Source organism: Equus quagga, chromosome 1, assembly GCF_021613505.1.
Source record: "Equus quagga isolate Etosha38 chromosome 1, UCLA_HA_Equagga_1.0, whole genome shotgun sequence".
NCBI lineage: Eukaryota > Metazoa > Chordata > Mammalia > Perissodactyla > Equidae > Equus > Equus quagga.
Window position 1 is genome coordinate 42225229 of NC_060267.1, and position 16339 is coordinate 42241567.

The following is a 16339-nucleotide window of genomic DNA, read 5'->3' on the forward strand; positions in this document are numbered from 1 at the left end:
CATAGATATCTCAAATTAAAACTTTTAATAGATCAAGTCTCCCCATGTCTGACTTCATCTCCTCCACAAGGAGCCCGATGGCTACCCTGATAGGAGAGAACTCAGAAGAGGGTTGCTATCTTACCTTCTATCTCCAGCCATGGGATCTGGGATAAGACATTATAAAAAGAGTCTCTAACTTCTTTCTTTGTTCCCATTGAATCCAATTCCATTTTTAAAACAATATTCATATTTCACAACTCATTCTGATGAATTTTCTTTTATCTTTTCAATCAGAATATTTCCAAGGATGAGTAAAATGTGAAATGTCACCCTAAAGGATCTAATCAAAATATTTTGCCTCACTTGTGAAATGAACTCTGAATTCCTTTTAGTCCTGCAAGGCATAGCACGTTTTTGGTTAGCATACACTGAAGAATATGCTGACCACAAGTACGCTAAAAACATCGTTTGAAAAATAATTTATGAAAATTAATAGTAAGGTAAACATGATGGTCAAAGAAGGTCAACTCTTATACCTAAGGGCCTCACCAGCGGACACACCAGGTTTACATGTCACGGTTTTAAAATTAAAAAAGAAGACAATCCAAGAAGGTATGTCTAAGAAACTGAATAAATGTGTTGAGAAAATCCACCATTTAATTCACTCATGAATAAAGATGGCTCAAATTCATTTGCGGCTTTGCCACTCAAGAGTGATAAGATTTTTAACTTGTTTGGATAAATGTGTTATCTTTCTCCCACCCATCACCATCATATATGAATTATTAAAATAAGTCATGGATAGCTGCAATCTTTTAAGTTTAGATGCATCTTGAGCGAAATTCAATATTGTGGCCTTGAGGGAAGAGACCAGGCACTGGAAAATACAGGAACAGAATGCTCAAGAAGAACCCTTACTTGCCACTCCTTTTTCACGGTTCTGCGAGCCTGGACTTGCTGTGCTCGCCTCAGAACTGCTGGGTGATTCACTTGTACTTTGGAGATCCAGCTAAGGTCTAAAGGTGAAAGAAGACACTTTTTAGATTTTTTTAAATAAATTCACCTATTTTTTAATGTGGTCCTTGAAAGGATATATTCATCATTTGGCATCAAAGCTCTTTCAGAGCTTACATTTTCTTTTTCGTACAACTACAAACAAATAAGCTTGTTGACGGAAGCCTAATCAAGAAAAGGCACACTTCAAGCAAAATCAAGTACCTTTGGAACTAGAAGAGCTTGTATTGATTCATTTCACAGATATATCTAACAATAGGGGAAGAAAGTATTGTGTTACCCACACCACGTGCCTCACTTCTGACAGCAACACTTATTTGTGAGTGCCCAGTCCAGAAGAACAAATGATTCATAAATACTTAAGTGAATTAATGTTGGGGCTTAAAGGAATCCTTGATCACTACCCCCTTACTGACAAGATTAATATCTACTAGATGCTACACAGACGCTGATATGATACAGTTCATTCTTTCCTCAAAGGAGAGTTTTTCAAAATGCATTACAAATTCCAACAGTGACATAACAAAAGTTAGAAAAAGAGAAAGAAAAAACAAGCCATCTAAAATTCTGGGAGACACCTCTGTTGCTTCTATTTTGAAATGCTCTCTCTTCTACCTCGATCTCACCGTCCGTTCTCTTCCGGTTGACAATAATTTCTACTTTAAGACCCAGCCTAAATGTTAGCATTTATGAAAACAATGCCAACTCCCCAGACAGAGCTGACATTTGGATATACCTCTACTAAAGAACTTGTATTTAGTTCATCAAGGAGTCATGGTAAAATTGTCCCTTGTACTATTTTGTGAGTAGTCATGATCTTATTCATCTTTGAGTGTCTAACACCAAACATTGTGTCTGGTGCACATGTATTTCAATTTCATCCAGTGACACTCTATAACATAGATGGTCTCACAGTAAATTGAACACACACCCATTTACCTTCTATAACTAACCTCATTTCTCTATCCCTTTAGCAACCTCATGTTTTTGAAGAATCACCTTCTTAAAAGAGCCTTCAAAGACTACCGTGGAAAAGGCTATGCATTAGGAAATATGTCACAATTACACAATTATTTATAATCTGATGGGGAAAACTGATGATTGCATACTGTATTATGTAACACCACAAATAGTAACGATAATAAAGAATTTGCGTCCACCACAAAGAAAGATAAGACCATCAAGAAAACCGGTTTCTATAAAAGACATTCTCTCTCTCTCATTTCCATTTGATTCTTTTTATCAATATTAATGGTGTAGAAATTCCAAGTTAGCATTTGAGTGATTAATAATGATATTCTTATTTAAATATCACTGACGAAGTAGCGGGAGTTTGTGTGCTTTTTTTTCCCTAATTAAATTATCTTGTTAGCCGAAATCATTTAACAAAACAGATTTTTAACATTTCAGTCCATCTGCTCCTCAAAGGCATTGTATGTTTTCCTGCTTGTCTGCCAAGCCAACGTCACAGAGAAAACGGGAGTGTAAGGTCAGGCAAATGAATTCTGCCTCTTCTTCCCCACCCAAAGACTGATTTGGTTCTTGGTAGAGCCCAAGGGAAGGAGATCAGACAGACATGCCAGGCTCCCAGCTTATCTAAGACCTCTAAGAACCTCTCTCTACCAAAAGGTAGGGAAGGCTTTTTCTTTTCTTTTTTTTTAACTCCTAATAATGGTGATTAGTTCATGGTAAAGATTGTTTTGGGTAGAGAGTAAAAATGAGTGAAGCAAGGAGTTGTGTGAAAGACAACGCTCACCACCAGGCACTGTTGACAGTAGCCAAAAGAGGGAAGCCTAGGCCAGTGGGACAAAGCTTTCAGGGGCTGTCTTTTATCAGTCATATGACACTTCCTGGAAACTCTTCCCCTCCTCTCCTCTCCTCCACACCCACTACCTCCACCACTGGAAGTACCACTGCTGGAGAGAGGTCTTAAGCAATCCCGGTCTTCACGATCTGGCTCCTTCCTCCTTCTCAGGCCCCATCTTCTCCCCCTCTGCCCCTCCAACCCTCTGGCACAGCCTTCTAAACTACTAGGAGTTCACTGACACCTTACAGTTCCTTGTTCCTTGTGCCCAGAACGCCCTTCCTTATCTTGCCTGTATAGTAAACTCCTACTCAAACTTTAAGACCCAGTTCAAATGTCACCTTCTCTGTGAGCCTTCTCTGAACCACACACAACAATCTACAGTTAGCGCAGTCCCTTTTATTCTGAATGGTAACGATTTGTCTACATGTTTGTATTCGTAACAGATTTTTGAAACTCCAGGCAAAGTACCTGATACCTAAGTGGCATTCAATAAATAAACTGAATGGTTCCCAAACACTAGAAATTATCTAATTTTAGGCAATATCTTTCCCAAGTGCTTCTTTTTAAAAAAAATTTTTAGTGTTTTATTTTTCCAGCTTTCTGAGGTATAACTGTTAAAAACTGAATATGTTTAGGGTGTACCACTTGATGTTTTGATGTACATATACACTGTGAAGAAATCACCACAATCAAGCTAATTGACGTATCTCTCACTTAATGCATTTGCCATTTTCTTTTTTCTTTGGGAGGGGGGTTGCTGAGAACATTTAAGATCTACTCAATTAACGAATTTCAACTATACAAATACAGTATTCTTGATATAGCCACATTGCTACTCAATAGATCTCTAGACCTTATTCATCTTGTATAACAAAACTTTGTACCTCAATTGCTTCTGATAAAAGGACTTTTGGATCTCCACAAGAGAAGTTGGGACTGGAGCATGAATGGAATATCTTGACGACATTCACTTTAAAAACTAATTTTCAGTACAATTCCCCATCAAAGGTTAGAACCTGCAAGTCCTGCTCTCATGCTTCTCAGACACCACTTGCCAGAGGTCCCTGCAAACCATCTACTGAAGAATGTAATAGGATTACTTCCCTCACAATATCAGCCTCCACTGCTAAAAATATCATCATTAGTGGTCATAAAATTATCCAGCCCCGTATTTAATCCAGCTACAGAATTTGGCTCTGTGACCTCCCATGGTAATGAATTATATAAGTGACTATCTCATTTTATTAGCACTTAATTTGGTACTCTTTAATTTCATCAAATAACCCTTGTTCTCCTATTACGGGGTCTAGGGAAAAGAAAGGACTGACTGGCCTTTGTTATGTCCTTCATAATTTTTAATATTTCATTCGAGTACCCTTTAGTGTCTCCTTTCCAGGAGAAGTGATTCTAATGCACACAATCTCATCAGGACCATAGAATCTTCTGTTATGGGGCCAGGAGGGGTTTCAAGTACATGTGCCTTTGGGGAGAAAAGACATGAAACCATAATTGGAAGGTGATAATACTCTTTTCTTAAAACTCTCCCATGAGAAAAATCCCACTGTTTCTCTTAGTATGTCATTTTGGTGGCTTTCAGGCCCTTCTGTCAGTTATAAATTTGTTCTCAAATACTCTTTTCACAATTTTTTATTATTATTATTTTTCCTGTTTAAGTCTCAGTGGAAACAGAGATCATTTTCCCTGCAAATCTACTTTGTAGCCTTTCCATCACTTGCATTTGTGCTTCTATGGGTATTCTTGTATCTCTTCCCAATTCCTAACACGTAAAACTAAATGATAATGCTACGAAAGGAGGTTTATTTTGACTTTACCTTTGTTGTTCCTAATGGATAAAAATAAATTGCGATACTTTACTAGAGACATTTTTTCCTAAAAACTTGGGAAAAGTTAGAAAGATTAAATTTCCTATGTTTTCTTTTTTCATTCTTTCTGGGTTTTTATATTTAATTGTACCACCCAAATTCATTCCCTAGTGTTGTCTCCAGTTGTTTCCTGATATACAATTGTGTTTTGTTTTTTGGGGGTTTTCTTGTTGTTGTTGAGGAAGATTGGCCCTTAGCTAACATCTATTGCCAATCTTCCTTTCTTTTTCTTTTTCTCCCCAAAGCCCCAGTACATAGTTGTATATCCTAGTTGCAAGTCATTCTAGTCCCTCTATGTGGGATGTCTGCCACAGCATGGCTTGATGAGCAGTGCGTAGGTCCACACCCAGGATCCGAACTGGTGAAGGCCAGGCCGCCAAGGTGGAGTGTACAAACCTAACCACTCGGCCATGGGGCCAGCCCCAGATATGCACTTGTATAGTATAGTTTTAATCCCAGATTCTATTACTGAGTAGCTCTTCTTATTGTAGTCACCTAATTATCGTCTATTATTGTGTTGTTTATTTTCAATTCTAATTTGCAACTTCCCAGGAATCAGTCACACCTTCTCATATATGCAAGTGCCCAGCATAGAAACAGCTGCTCAATAAGCCCCTTGTATCACAGTAGATTTATTTTTTCCCTCAGATGCTGAAACTAGTGAAATATCAACTTAATCATGCCTAGTCTTTCAACCTTAGCCTTGAAAGGGTTAGCTTGGATAGAAAAAAGGCCGACAAGATAGTCAATTTATATAAATGAGCAGACTTAGCCCTGGTTAATCCAGACACTGAAAGGAGAACCTAGTTACTTATTCTGGCATCTAAAACACTGTCTGGTACAGTTCTCAGGTTGGCTATTTCAGTTCTACCTGTTCCCAGGATGCCTAGAATCACGCAGTTATCAGCCCCAATCCAGCAGCAGTTGGTGACTGCAGTTATGAAGATAGGTACCCCCATTCCTTAGTGGAATGAAGCAGCCACGTGCAAATCCTCATATCTCTATTAGACAGCACTGGCCTAGACTTTATCCTACAGGTGATCAGGAGCAACTGAAGATTTCCAAAGTGGGCTGTAACAGAATTAAAGAATATTTTTAAAAAACAATTAGCATACCAAATATGTCTCATAGAAGTGCTTACACAAGTATGTAAATACAAATATAAAAAGGTATTTACGGTAACATTGTTGAAAATGATGCCATAATTGGTTTAATGAAATACAACAAATCTATAATAAAGAATATGATTCAGTCATTAAAAAGAATGAGGTTGATCCGTAAGTACTGTCATAGAAAACTGATTACGACCCATTACCCAGTGAAAATAAGTAACCTATACGGCACTGATATTTCAAAACAAAAATGTTTATAAAAACAAAAATACAAAACATATATCTGTTGGTATGTGTGCAAAAATAATAATAGAATATGTACCAAATTGATAGAAGTGTTTCTCTTCAGAGGAGATTTCTACTTTCTCATGTTACATATTTCCATAATACTTAAAATTTTTACAAAAAGCATGCATTACCTTATTGAGCAGTAAAACCAAAATATATTTAACTCTTTTGAATTAAGAGGCATTGCCAGGCAGGAGTGTGTAGGACAGAAGGAAAGAGAGGGAGACTAGACTAGGTAAACCAGTAAGACAACTGTTGCTGTGGTCCAGGCACCAGCATTGTATGCCTCCGTGGGACATTTCACTACACTAGACCTTTCATGACCAATCCTCGGCCACCAAGCTCTTCCACAAAGCCAGCCTGATAAAGCTGCCTGATGCCAGGCAGAAATGATAACGACAGAACGCCACTGTTACTGCACCCATAGAAAAGATCACCAAAACATTAGCAGCCTGGGCCACCAGACAGAATCTGATTATTATATCCCTCCCACGTGTTACCAACATCCCACCCGGGTGAGATGGGCCCACACTTTAGAGAGCCTGCTCTGGCCCACCCACAGCTATGCCCTTCCCCATAGGTAAGGAATCTGTGGGGATAAGGCAACAGACCACTTTCCCCAAGACCACAATCCCCCTCTAGTCCACGTTCAAGGTGCACAGGAGCCCAGAATTCCTAGATCCAATGGCACTAGGCCTGCTTAGAGTTTACAGAGATTGCCACCCCAAACTAATAGCTGAAACTTAAAATATGAGAGAGATAAGGTAAGGAAAACCTCCTGGAAAGTTGGATAAATGCAATTCTGACTATGAATTACATGTATGCATTCCTTCAACTAATATAAAAAAGGTACCCATGATGGTGCCAGCACTGCTGTAGGCTCTGCAGATTCATCAGTGCATGAAAAAACAAAATCCTTCCTCTCACAGAGCTTTCTCTAATGAGACAGATAAACATATAAGTATATATTGAATATATTAGATGATATATATGCGCTACAATGAAACGTTATATAGGATAAGAAGATGGAGAATGCAGGGATGGGCATGGTCAGGGGAAGTCTCTGGTAAGTGCCCCATATGAAATAAGGAGGTAAGCAATGAGGCCACGTCTATGGAAATTGTTCTGGGTGGACAGAAAAGCAAATGCCAAGGCCCTAAGACAACAGTGAACTTGTCACATCTGAGGCAAAGCAGGGACATGGGTGTAACTGGAGGGGGGTCAACAACGGTGGCAAGGAGTGGCAGAGATATAGTCAAGGAGGTAGACAAGGGCCAGATCGTATAGCAAAATGTTTTCCAAACTGAGGGTCATGACCCACGGACATGTCAGGAAATTAACTTTGTCCATTGCAAATAGCATCTATAAAAAGAAGAAAGAGGGGTCGGCTCCGTGACCGAGTGGTTAAGTTCACATGCTCCGCTTTGGCAGCCCAGGGTTTCACCAGTTCGGATCCTGGGTGTGGACCTAGCACCGCTCATCAGGCTATGCTGAGGCAGCGTCGTGCATGCCACAGCTAGAAGGACCTACAACTAGAATATACAACTATGTACTGGAAGGCTTTGGGGAAAAGGAAAAATAATTTTTTTTTTTTTTTAAAAAGCCTTTAAAAAAAAGAAGAAAGAGCAAAATCAAAAATATCCGGGTACATTGCATGTAATACAGGTAAGGGTTGCTGATGGAAGTTTTCTTTCAGTTACTGGTAGGCATGTACTGTGTGGCAATATAAAACAAACTGCCTATTGTGAGGCATGGCCAATAAGGTTTGAACGTCCCTGAAGTGAGACTTTTTCAGCATGGAAAGGAGTAAGATAGGAAAATGATCGGATTTACATTTTAAAAGAATCCTTCTGGCTGCTGTGGGGAAGCCAATTAGGAGCCTCAAACAAGAGCAGGTGGTAGCTTGAACCAGAACTTTAGCAGCGGTGTGCAGAGAGTGGTCAAAATCCCATCAGTCCACTGACTCTAGCATTTCTATTCCGTCTTTAAAATTTGCCTTCAAACAAATAAGAGCTACTCATCCTCTGGTGCTATTATTACCATCTGGAGAGCAAACAGTCCAGGAAAAGTTGATAATCCAGAAGCAACTCCCAGGTTCACAAAGCACAAAATTCAAGTTTCTTCTGCTCACTACCCAGAAATACCCTCAGATAAGTCTCTGTATGGAAGAGTTCACAGATTAGAACACATGTCAGAGCTAATCTTGCTGACTTCTCTCCCATCCACTCCAGGCTCTAAGTGACTACTGGAGTAAAATTCAACTACTCTTCCCAATACAGTCCATTTAGTGAGCTTTTGGTCCTCCCTAGGGTGACCACATCGTGCTGGTCTGCCCATGACATGCCCAGTTTACACCCATCCCATCTGGTTTAGCATTTGCCTTTTACATTCATTTTGTTAACAAACAAAATAAACCAGGATGGGTTTGGCCGACTCCAGCTTCTACCATGGTCTCCAGTAGTAATAGTGTGCAAAGCAAGTGCAAGAGATCTCACTTGAACATGTGGTTCACTCAGTAAGGAGTCCAAAACGTGACTCTTTGCCCCACCCTCCCAGATCTAACAATACTAACACTCCCAGCATGCAGGGTATTCACTGAGGATCCTCAGAATATTTGTGGCTAGCAACAGCTAACTCCATCCAGTACTGGGTGGAGGCAGAAGTACCCAACGCTGTTCTGTATCTGCAGCCATCTGAATACACCAGCTGGTTGTGCCCTGACCTGAGCCCAAGACTGCAAGAGACACAGACACACCATGCCCCAGTGATCTGGGTATGAGACATGTGAAAGCCTGTAGGAAAGGTGAACATGGCATATGTATAGGCAATCTCCAGCTTCTTTGAGGAGAGTATACTGAAGGCAATGCTTTTGTCATTTTTATATTCTGTAAATCGAAACCTATTTATTTAGGGTTAGGCTTCTTTGATTTGCAAAAAAAAAAAATCTATTAGCAACAAGGAGCCCAAAAAAACTATGTTTAATGAAAAATTCTGAATGTCCATTTTTTAGAAAAGTTGGTGATCTGTAATTTGCACAAAATGCTTTTGAACATTTATCACGTCCCAACATATCTCTACAGAGATACCAGTGACTCAAGACCCAACAGAAATATACTTGGACCTGGTTGTGAGAGAGACATAATTTATAATTTCATCCAAATAAGCTTCCCTATTCTAACAATCAAAGTACAAGCTACAGCTGCCAAATTTTAAATATTTTATATATACACAGAATAAGTGAACTACCTGATCTTTGAGAGAAAGCCGATGCTTAATTAAAAATAAGTCCTTCTTCCTAGCAGTGCACACCATCTCTCTGCTGGTCATCATCTGTTGAATATTAGAAACATTTGACTCTTTGAAGAGTAAGAACCATTTTGTCAATCAATCTAAGCTGATACACACTGGTCTTGAACTATTTCATAAAAAGGACCTTTAAATGTAGGATTTATTTTTCTTCAAAATCGGTTGAAAAATTTTTTTTAAGAAAAACCTATTAAGTAAATAAAACACCAAAAGCCTCCAGCTTTTGAAACACAGTGAACTACAACTATTGATGACAACTGTTTGTAAATACAGTTTGAAAAACTGTTTGTAAAAACTGTTTGCAGAAGCAGGAAGACACTGAAATTTAACCCTCTATGAAAGAAAGGATTTGAACAAATTAAATGAGATTTCAACTAGCCTACAAGGCTTATTTTTAAAAATTCTAAAATTGCATTAAATTCTAAAGTTGGAATATCTTAACTTATCTGTTTTGATGATTACCTATTGGTATATAACAAAACACCACAAACTGTCATGGCTAAAAACAGCAACCCTGTTACTATTGCTCCCGATTCTGTGGGTTGACTGGGGCTCAGCTGAGCAATTCTGCTGCGGCTCTCACTTGAGATCTCTTGCGTGGCTGCAGTCAGATGATGACTGGGGCTGGAACATACACGACAGCTTCACGCACATGTCCGGTGCCTTAAAGGGAGCAACTAAAAGACCCGGCTCTGCTGGGACACTAGGTGTCCTTCTCTCTCTCCACATAGGCCTAGAATCTCCCCTTCTTCCAGTGCCTACTCCAACAAGGTAGCTGAAGCTCTTACAAGGCAGCTCAGGGCTCCGCAAATCATCAAAGCAGCTATGAGAGCAACACTCTGTCACATTCTATTGGTTAAAGTGAGTCACAGAGCCAGCCTCAATCAATGTAGTAGGGGACTACACAAAAGACATGAATCCTGGAGACCTGGTCCATCTTTGGAGACTAGCTACCACAAGCGCCTATTTTAAAATGCATACATTTATATTCTGTACTGGAAAGAAATTAAGGGTTCTGCACCCAATTCCAGGGTGGGGGAGGAGTTTCCCACACCACCAAGCAATGCTCTGGACACCAGCTGGGTGTCCCACAATTCAGCTCAATTGTGATACTACCTACCCAGAGATATCATCAGATTCCCCAGATTAAGGGCTCAGTCCTACAAGACTGCCTCTCCCCCCCGACTTCAGATGCCAGTCACAAGTCTAGGTTGTCACCTGTGCTTCCGACCTCCTGGCTATAAACTGGAAGTTCCAATAACCCCTTTCTTGGGTCCAATTAATTTGCTAGAGCAGTTCATAGGACTCAGAGAAACATTTTACTTACTAGATTACCAGTTTATTAAAAAAGGATGTTAACACAGGAATAGCCTGAAGAGATGCATGGGGAAAGGGCATGGAGCTCCCACGTCTTCACCAAGTCCACCACTCTCCCTAAATCTCCCTGTATTCACCAACCTGCAAACTCCCCAAACCCTGTTCTTTTGGGTTTCTATGGAGGCTTCATTACAGAGGCGCAACTGATTAAATCATTGGTGATTGAACTCAACCTCCAGCCCCTCTCCCATCCCAAGTTGGGGGTAGGATGGAGGGGTGGGACTGAAAATTCCAACCCTCTAATCACATGGTTAGTTCTGCGGCAATCAGCTCCCATATTTAGGTGAGGTCCAAAAGTTGCCTCATTAACACAACAAGATAGCTTCATTGTGCTCATCACTTAGGAAATTTGAAGGGTTTTAGGAGCTCTGTGCTAGGAAGTGTGGATGAAAACCAAATATATATTTCTTATTATAAATCACAATATCACAGAAATGAAATTGAGAAGGCTTATGATTTTACAGTATATAAATTTAGCAAAACATTCAAAAGAATCACAGAGACATCTTATTTGACAAGTTTTGTCTTATAAAACTATATATTATGGGGCTGGCCCTGTGGCCGAGTGGTTAAGTTCATGCGCTCCGCTGCAGGCGGCCCAGTGTTTCTTTGGTTCAAATCCTGGGCGCGGACATGGCATTGCTCATCAAACCACACTGAGGCAGCGTCCCACATGCCACAACTAGAAGGACCCATAACGGAGAATATACAACTATGTACGGGGGGACTTTGGGGAGAAAAAGGAAAAAAATAAAAAAATCTTTAAAAAAAATAAATAAAAAATAAATAAATAAAACTATATATTATTTTGCCTCAGGATGGAGGCAAAAATACATTAGTTGTGAAACCATATGAGCTAAACTATTTACACATTTCAAATTTAAAAAGATGAGAATTGAGAAAATCCTCCATTTATAGAATTTGTTGTAAGATTACCAAGTACCTCAGCATCTGTATAGAGAATATATTTTCTCAATTAAAAATATTATGAGGGGGGCGGCCCAAGGGTGTAGTGGTTAAACTTTGGCAGCCCAGGGTTTGCAAGTTCGGATCCCAGGCATGGACCTACACACCGCTCATCAAGCCATGCCGTGGCGATGTCCCACATATAAAATAGAGGAAGATTGGCACAAATGGTAGCTCAAGGACAATCTTCCTCCAGCAAAAAGAGGAGGATTGGCAACAGATGTTACCTCAGGGCCAATCTTCCTCAAAGAAAAAAAGATAGGAATGCACACTTCCCCTCCTACTCCTACACCCATCAGTAGTGGTAACTCCCGTATTAGTACTCCCGAAGATAAATTCCCTTTCCCAAACTTCAGGGTCCTGTTGACCTGCTAACTTGCAACTGAATACCTCTTTGAAACTTTGATGAGTATGTATCCTGGGTGAGTTTACTGTATGTTCTTTGTTCTTAAAAGCTATAAAAGTGTACTGAAACCATGCTTTGCCAGAACACTTTCTTCCTTTGTAGAAAATGCCTTTCTGGGTTATAATCCTCAGCTTGGCTCAAGTAAAATTCACCTTATCTCTCTCATCTATAGAATGGTTATTATTTATTTTGCATTGACAATATCTGTATCTATCTATATATCTACCTCTGATTCCGCTTCTCTAGAGAACCCAGACTAATAAAGATATAACTTCCAAATTAAAGGAAATAGAAAAGACAGAGAAATAAGTTAAATGACATCATCAGACAAATCCCAAAGTTGGGGCAATCTACTGGTCAGATAACCCAACATCATCAAACTCATGGCAGTAAAAGAAAGGGATGCCGTTCTAGATTAAGAGAGACATACAACAGTTGAATATAATGCACGGCCCTTATTTGGATCCTGGCTTAATAAACCAGCTATAAAATACATTTTGGGGACACGTGGAGAAATTTAAATAAGGACTTGGTATTAGATGATATCAAGGAATTATTTCTAATTTGGTTTGAGACAATATCAGGGTATTGTAAGAAAATATCTTTATTCCTTACAGAAGCAAACATTTATGAGTGAAATGTCATCATGTAATTTTAATTTAAAATATTTCAGAAAAAAATTGCCAAAGCAAATAGTAAATTATTAACAACTGTGAAGTCTAGGTGATTGGGATATATGAGTTTTTATATTAGTCCTTTCACTTTTCCGAATGTTTGAAATCTTTAGTAATAAAAAGAAACTATATATAAAAGCAAGCTAAAATAAATAACATAATGAATAGGGGAAACCATGGTAGTCAGCCTCCAAAATTGCCCTGAGTGATTCTCATCCCCTGGTATTCATCTCCTTCCACAATGAATAAGACTGACCTATGTGACCAATACCATATTGTGGAAATATCAGTGTGTGACTTCCAACATTTGTTAATAAAAGACACTGTACCTTCTGCCTTATCACCTTGGATCCCTCTCTCTGGAAGAAGCCAGTGCCATGTCATAAGGACACTCAAGCAGCCCTAGGGCAATGTCCATGTAGCGAAGAGCTGAGACTCCAGTTGCCAGCACTAAACTGCCAACCATGTGAGGGAGCCACATGGGGAGTGGATCTCAGCTCCAGTCAAGGCTTCGGGTGACTGACTGCAGCCTGGGCTGAGAATTCGACTGTAACCTCATGAGAGACCCCAAGCCAGAACCACATGGCTAAACCACTCTAAAATTTCTGACCCACAGAGACTGTGGGAGATAACAAATGTTTATTGTTGTTTTAGGTCGCTAGGCTTTGGAGCGATTTACTTCATAGCAATACATAACATACAAAAACCAATATGGAGAGCTTCCAACAGCAAACTGCTTCACAAGTATAAGATGGCAGGCTAGGAGTTATTTTATTTTTTCTTTCCAAACTTTAAAAATGTATATACTTAACACTCCACTAATACAAATGTATAAATCAAATTACACTAAGACTCATTTGTACAGCTGTGGAAAAACTAAACTATACATTTAATACTGGCATACTTTACAGTATATATTTTACCTTGCTTTGGTCTGCATGTTTGGGGCCTCCCAAAATTTGTATGTTGAAATCTAATCCCCAGTGTGATGGTATCTAGAGGTGAGGCCTTTAGGAGGCCCCAGAGAGATCCCTCATCCCTTTGGCATGTGAGGTTCCAGCAAAAAGGTGGCAGTCAATGCAGAAGTGGACCCTCTCCAGACACTGAAGCTGCCAGTGCCCTAATCTTGAACTTCCCAGCCTCCAGAACTGTGAGAAATACATTTCTGTTGTTTATAAGCTCTACAGTCTATGGTATTTCTGTTACAGTTGCCTGAACAAACTAAGACATACCCCAATTAAATTTCTTTTAAAAAATTAAAGTGAAACTCTGTAAGTTAAAAGATCATAGCAATAGATGCCCATGTTTTTAAATTCAGTTCAATTTATTTATAAAGCTTACATATTTTGAGGTTTTCAAAATATCTTTAACTTGTTGTCCATCGATTGTTTTTCTAAACTCTCCTCCAGAGAGTTCTGTTAGCATTGAAAATATCATTTGCCGTAATAAAACTGGTGTCGACCAATGACTGACCTCTCTGGGGAATGGACAGTAGCTTTTCTCTTCTACTCTTTTTTGTTATTGTTTAAATATGTTTAAATCTATGAAAAAAACAATACATTTTACTCTGTTGGCATTTTTCTCCAACTGTTAGGGGAAGCATTATCAAAAGGCTTTTCAGAAACTAAGTATTTCTACCAGGTTCCCAGTATGAGACATTTTATTAACTATTTCAAAGAACTCTTAACCTGCCAGGTTGGGACTATATAGTTTTCTTCAGCAATCCATATATCAAAGCTGTTTGAGAAATGTACTCTTGGTTTGAATCAAGAAGTCAAAGAAAGGGGCAGTTGAAATATCCAATAGTTTCCCACCCATTTCGTTTTTAATATACTAGAGTTCCAAGTGAGTTTATCGTAAAACTTTAACAGCACGTTGGTAACACATCCAAACCCACAAGGCCATCTACTCAGGCCTTGTACTGGACTGCCAAGGATGCAGATGCACAGGAGCATGCAGGGCACCAGCTCTGGGTGTGTAGTACTGCCCTGGAAAAAAGGAATTTTAGGTTCTGGTTCTGTGATATGGATCATCACTGGATTTGGAGAAAACCATGGACAACTGTTTATGGAGCACTGACTCTGTGGTGGGCACTCAGCTGTCTTACAAGGTTTTATCACAGTACAGCTGGTTTGATGACATAGGTCGTCTCTGATTAACTTAACCACAGGGTGAGAAAGCCATCAGCGACAAGGAGGAAAGAACCAGACAACTAGGTGTGACAGTCACCATTCAATCGATCTCAGCAGTGGTGCTAAACAAAGGACATGACAGTGTAGAAGAAGGCAGGAGATTGAGTTCCAGCTCCAACTCAGTCACTATGAAAAGACTAGGCTGGCCAGAGAAGGTTTCAACAAGCCTACTCACCATGATAAATTAATAAAAATTAACAAGTCAAGGAGAGACAAGACATTTCAAATACTGGGTATAGTATGAATGAAGACCAATTTGAGAATGGTTACGGCATGTTCCCAGAACAATAACAATGGCAAAAAGTTGTGTTTGAGAGTAAAGATATGGTTGCATAGGTAAGGTAGTATCAGGTCATGGAGAATCTCGAAATTTAGACAGAAGACTCTAGACCTGAAATACTGGAAGGACTACCATTAATTTATTTGGTCATTTGGTGGATAAGATGGAACGGAAAGAGGGGAAAACTACAGTCAAGTTTCTGCTAATTTTGTACAACAAACATTCACTTCTTTGAAAATAAAAATAGCTCCAAACGGGTAGGCTCTTTTGCTTTTTTGTTTTTGTTTTTGTTTTGTTTGTTTGTTTTTGTTTTTTTTTGTTTTGGAGGAAATTAGCCCTCAGCTAACTACTGCCAGTCCTGCTCTTTTTGCTGAGGAAGCCTGGCTCTGAGCTAACATCCGTGCCCATCTTCCTCTAGTTTATACGTGGGACGCCTACCACAGCATGGCTGCCAAGCAGTGATATCAAATTACAATGTCAAACGGAAATGTAAATAAAATGTGGGTATTATGAAGGGATATTTAGAACAAGGATAACTTAGATCATTTATATGCATTCTCTAGGGTGGGCTGAGCTCACTTAAAGAAAAAAGATCACAAAGGAAAAAAATAACCAGGAATCTGAATTCAAATTTAAACAAATCCTACAACAAGTCCTAAAACAAATTTAAAACAAATTTAACAAGTCCTATCACCCTAGGTGCCAAAATAAGTTAGAAAACTTGCAACCTAGGGTTGTGAAAATAAGAGTAGAAATAAGGACCCTTATGCTTTCCTCTGCCTTTTCTTTTTCTTTTTCTGCCTTTTTAATGAGAAAACACAGTAAATGAGGTGCACAACGCTATGGAAGTTTAAGAGAAAGAGAGTGTGCCTGATGGGGGAAGTGAAAAAAAAACCAAATGCCATGTTGGAAGAGCTATGCCACCAGCTGTGAGGAAGAGGTAGAGATTGGGGACAGGGGTAGCCGGGAAAGCGAAGATCAGCATTGCAAGCAAGATCCTGAGGTGGAAAGACTCAAATTTAGTTCAGGAAGAACCAAGTTTAGGGTTTTTT

General features: G+C 39.3%; 1 protein-coding gene across 2 annotated transcripts in view; it reads right to left on the reverse strand.

The window, feature by feature from the left end:
• Positions 1-16339, reverse strand: part of DERA (deoxyribose-phosphate aldolase) — a 102696-nt gene that overhangs the window by 66205 nt on the left and 20152 nt on the right. For both annotated transcript variants that reach the window (XM_046658958.1, XM_046659049.1), the window contains exon 2: positions 901-998. In XM_046658958.1, coding sequence (XP_046514914.1) covers positions 901-998 — 98 coding nt within the window. The remainder of the gene's footprint in view (positions 1-900; positions 999-16339) is intronic.